The sequence below is a fragment of the Phragmites australis genome, chromosome 15 (genome assembly GCF_958298935.1).
Source record: "Phragmites australis chromosome 15, lpPhrAust1.1, whole genome shotgun sequence".
NCBI classification, from domain to species: domain Eukaryota; kingdom Viridiplantae; phylum Streptophyta; class Magnoliopsida; order Poales; family Poaceae; genus Phragmites; species Phragmites australis.
In genome coordinates, this window is record NC_084935.1 from 18,370,262 (window position 1) to 18,373,982 (window position 3,721).

The window sequence follows — 3,721 nt, forward strand, 5'->3', positions numbered from 1 at the left end:
CTTGCTTGTACTGATCACAAACCTCGATACCTTCCGACCAGAGTTTCTTAGGATTATCGACTAAAGACCTGAGGTACACATCAATATTGTTGATAGGTTGTTTTGGTCCTGATATCAAGATCGACAACATAATGTATTTCTGCTTGTTACAAAGCCAGGGTGGAAGGTTGTAGATCGACAATACAACATTCTAGGTGCTATGTGAGGTACTCATGTTACCGAATGGATTCATGCCATCTGTGCTCATAGCAAACCTAATATTTCTCAATTCTTCAGCGAACCAACCAAATGTGAAATCAACAATTCGCCACTGAGCGGAATCCGTGGGGTGTTGTATCATGCGTTGTTCTAATGACCCTCCCTATGCCAACACACCAATTGTGTCTCATTTCCGTTGGAAAATAGACTCTTTAGATAGAAAATTACAGGAAAATACCACACCACCTTCCTAGGACCACCTTTACTTTTCTTGCCTCCATCCCCATCACCATCATCATTTCTACACTTATATCAATGGGTTACACAAACGGGGCATTGATTCAGCTCTACATACTCTCCACGAAACAAGATACAATTCTACTTGCATACATGTATTTTTTCTATTTCCAGTCATAAAGGACAAAAATTATCTTCTTTGCATTGTAGACGCCCTCAAGCACCAGGTTCCCCTCCGGTAGCATGTCCCTTAGCAAATCCAGCAATGCTTCAAAACTCTTGTTAGTCCAACCATAGGTTGCCTTCAGATGTAAAAGCTTTAGGTTCCTAAATATCTGCATGTACTTCTCCATACAGTTGGGATAAAGGGGCGTCTAGGAATGCCACACGAAGTCCTGGAATTTAGCAAACTCACCATTATTATACTCATCGTGCCGCTCGACATCCCGGACCACCTGGTCCACGTTCTCCACAAAATCCTCGAGATCATTATCATTGAAACCTAATATGTCCTCATCCCTGAGATCATGATCCATTTCACCGGGTGTAAGTCCTTGATCCATACTATCGGTATGGAGGGCCCGATCCAACTCTCCCTCGTTAAGGCCTTCCTCGCCATGTTTGTTCCAATATGTATAATTCTTTTTAAATCCATACATGACCAAGTGTGCATGGATATTATCTGGTTTCAGGAATTTCTTATCATTCTTGCAGTCATGACATGGACATATATTGCTGTTTTACCACGATATTTCATATCCGCCAAGGCAGCACTCATGTAATGTTTCACCCCGCTCAGGTACTCTGGACAAGTCCGGGTCTCAAGATAAATCCAACATCTATCTGTCATCTACAATTAGTGCAGAAACATTCATTTTTCATTAACAATTACCTTAATTTCTTGGTTAAGCATGTGATTAAAAATTCCATACAAATATACTAGATCTGTGGCATCTTGCGGTAGATCGGGTAAACCTAGTATCAAATCTAACATAAATATAGCTCACTTGTACTAAGATTTTGGATGAAGATAAAAATTGACCGATTACAACTCAAAGCACAACAAATCTACCAAATAGGGATTAGAACAGAAGGAAAGGAGGAGAAAAGGGAATATGCAAATCTTGAAAGACCTAGCACCAATTTAAACTTCAAATTAATAAGATATTAGAAAATCTCTACCGGAACCGATAAAAATCGTCAGCATCGTGCATGCAGAACTGTTGAGTAACTGTTCGCCTACACAGTGGCTGACCAGGGGCTAAAACAAATCTAAATAATGTGACGGGTAATATTACGACCTGTCGCTTATAATTGGTCTAAGGAGACCCGTCACCTTTACCAACTCATAAGTGACGGGTCGTAATATGACCTATTACTTATGACTGGTGCAAGAAGAACCATCACTTATGACCAAGTCATAAATGACGGATTTTGTTATTACCCGTCACTCATGTCATAGGTGATGGGTAATGTTACGACCCGCCACCTATTATCTGTTATCTATGATGGGTAAATACCTGATCCCAATCTAAGATAACGTAAGTGACAGGTCGTGTAATGACCCGTCACTTATGTGTGTCTCTTTTGTCGGTTTTTCACGTAGCGAATGTATATAAGATATGAGATATAGCGCACACAGTACACTTTATATATGAATGAATATTGAACAAGACAACAGGTCAGAAAAGGAGGATCGATATTACAAAAAGAAATAGAGAAAAGAATGGCATTTGTGCGTGCACACCCACTCCCCAGAACGCTACATCAACGTGTAATCAACCTTCAACGCTTGGATGCATGTGTTCTTCGAGTACTATATGCGTATATCGATCGATCGCCACTTGATCCTGCTTATGAAGCTCGAAGTACTCTGCAGCATGCATGCTTAATTTCATCTCCAAAACGACGTCAAAGTTGGGTCGTATACAAGGCCGGCCGCAGCCGCATGATTACCACTCGCGATCCTTGTCCTCGTCCACCTGCGGCAGGGGCGCCACCGGCCCCTCCTCCGGCGCGGCACCGGGGCCTTCCTTGGTCGCCGCCTCGGAGCTGCCCTTGTTTTTCCGGCGATTGGACTTCTTGGGCACGGCGGGGAGGTCCTGGCAGGTGGCCGAGCTGCCGCCATCGGCCGCGGCGTCGTCGCCGGCCGACGGTTTGTCCTTGTCCTTCTTACGGTTCTTGCGGGTGCCCTTCTTGCCCTTCTCCTTCTTCTCCGTGGTCTCACCGCCTGTGCAGTCCATGGAGGAGGTAGCAGAGCCCCGGGAGCGGTGCCGCCTTGACCGGCGCATGCCTGGGGACCGTGGGGAGTCTCCTGCCGCGGTGTCGATGCCAACCGCCTCGCTTCTCGTGTCCCTGAACGAGGTGTCTCCCAGGCTTCCTCCATCCATGACTATTTCTATCAGTGACAATATAAAGTTCACTCGATTTTTTTTTTGTGCAAAAACCAAAGCATTCACAATTTGTTGTGCTCTATTGGCTGGTAATATCTTCTGATCAGTATTGTATATGCATTCAAACCAAGCCATATTTTTTTGCAATTTAAAAATGTTTTGTTTTTGCGAGGTTCCATTTTTTCAGAAGATTTTCACAGGGATTGAGAGTCCACGACAAGAAGATCGCGGAAATGAACAAATTGTACAAGGTGCGAAAATAACCTTGAGAAGCCCAAGGATTCGAAGCAGCTGTGGCCCCTCTCTCACTCCTAAAAGAGGCCGAGTCCAGCGGCGCCGAGTGGTAATCCTTCATCTGACAAACCCAGCATTTGTCAGGCCACGATATCCATATTATGATTGAATATCTCATCGTTTCCAGGTCAAAATGAGGAAGAGACAGTGAGAATTAAGTAGACATGAAAAATTGATTGCGTTGACGTCAAACATTTTATGCGCTTTTTGCCTATGTCAGTTAACGTCGCCGGCTTACCCAGCTAGGTGGTCCAGCATTGTTGATGGGGACGCTGGGCCCATCCCAACCGATATGCGCCACATGTTTCACATCCGTTGGAAATCCGATTTGCATTTCAGGCTCCTTACCATCTGGTTGTTGCAATTCAATATGAAATATTGATCATATCAATACTTATCATGATTAAACTGTCCTAGTCCTGCGCTATGAGTATGTGTACACAAATAGCAAAAGTATTAATTTCAGGGTATTGAATGAATAACCAGATTGTGCATACCCATCATGTTAGAGATGTAGCGGAACGGCCTCAGGATCCCCTTCATCTTTGTGCTCATGTCTTTTCTTCCAAACTTTGCTTGTGTATGTGCGCGCACGCACT

At 44.0% G+C, this 3,721-nt stretch overlaps 1 protein-coding gene across 1 annotated transcript; it reads right to left on the reverse strand.

Annotated features, from left to right (window-relative positions):
* Window positions 1–2,161: 2,161 nt before the first annotated feature.
* Window positions 2,162–3,455, reverse strand: LOC133893484 (uncharacterized). Its single transcript, XM_062334511.1, has one exon. It carries the CDS (start codon window positions 2,961–2,963, stop codon window positions 2,388–2,390), a length of 576 nt encoding a protein of 191 aa, XP_062190495.1. The 5' UTR covers window positions 2,964–3,455; the 3' UTR covers window positions 2,162–2,387.
* Window positions 3,456–3,721: the final 266 nt, after the last annotated feature.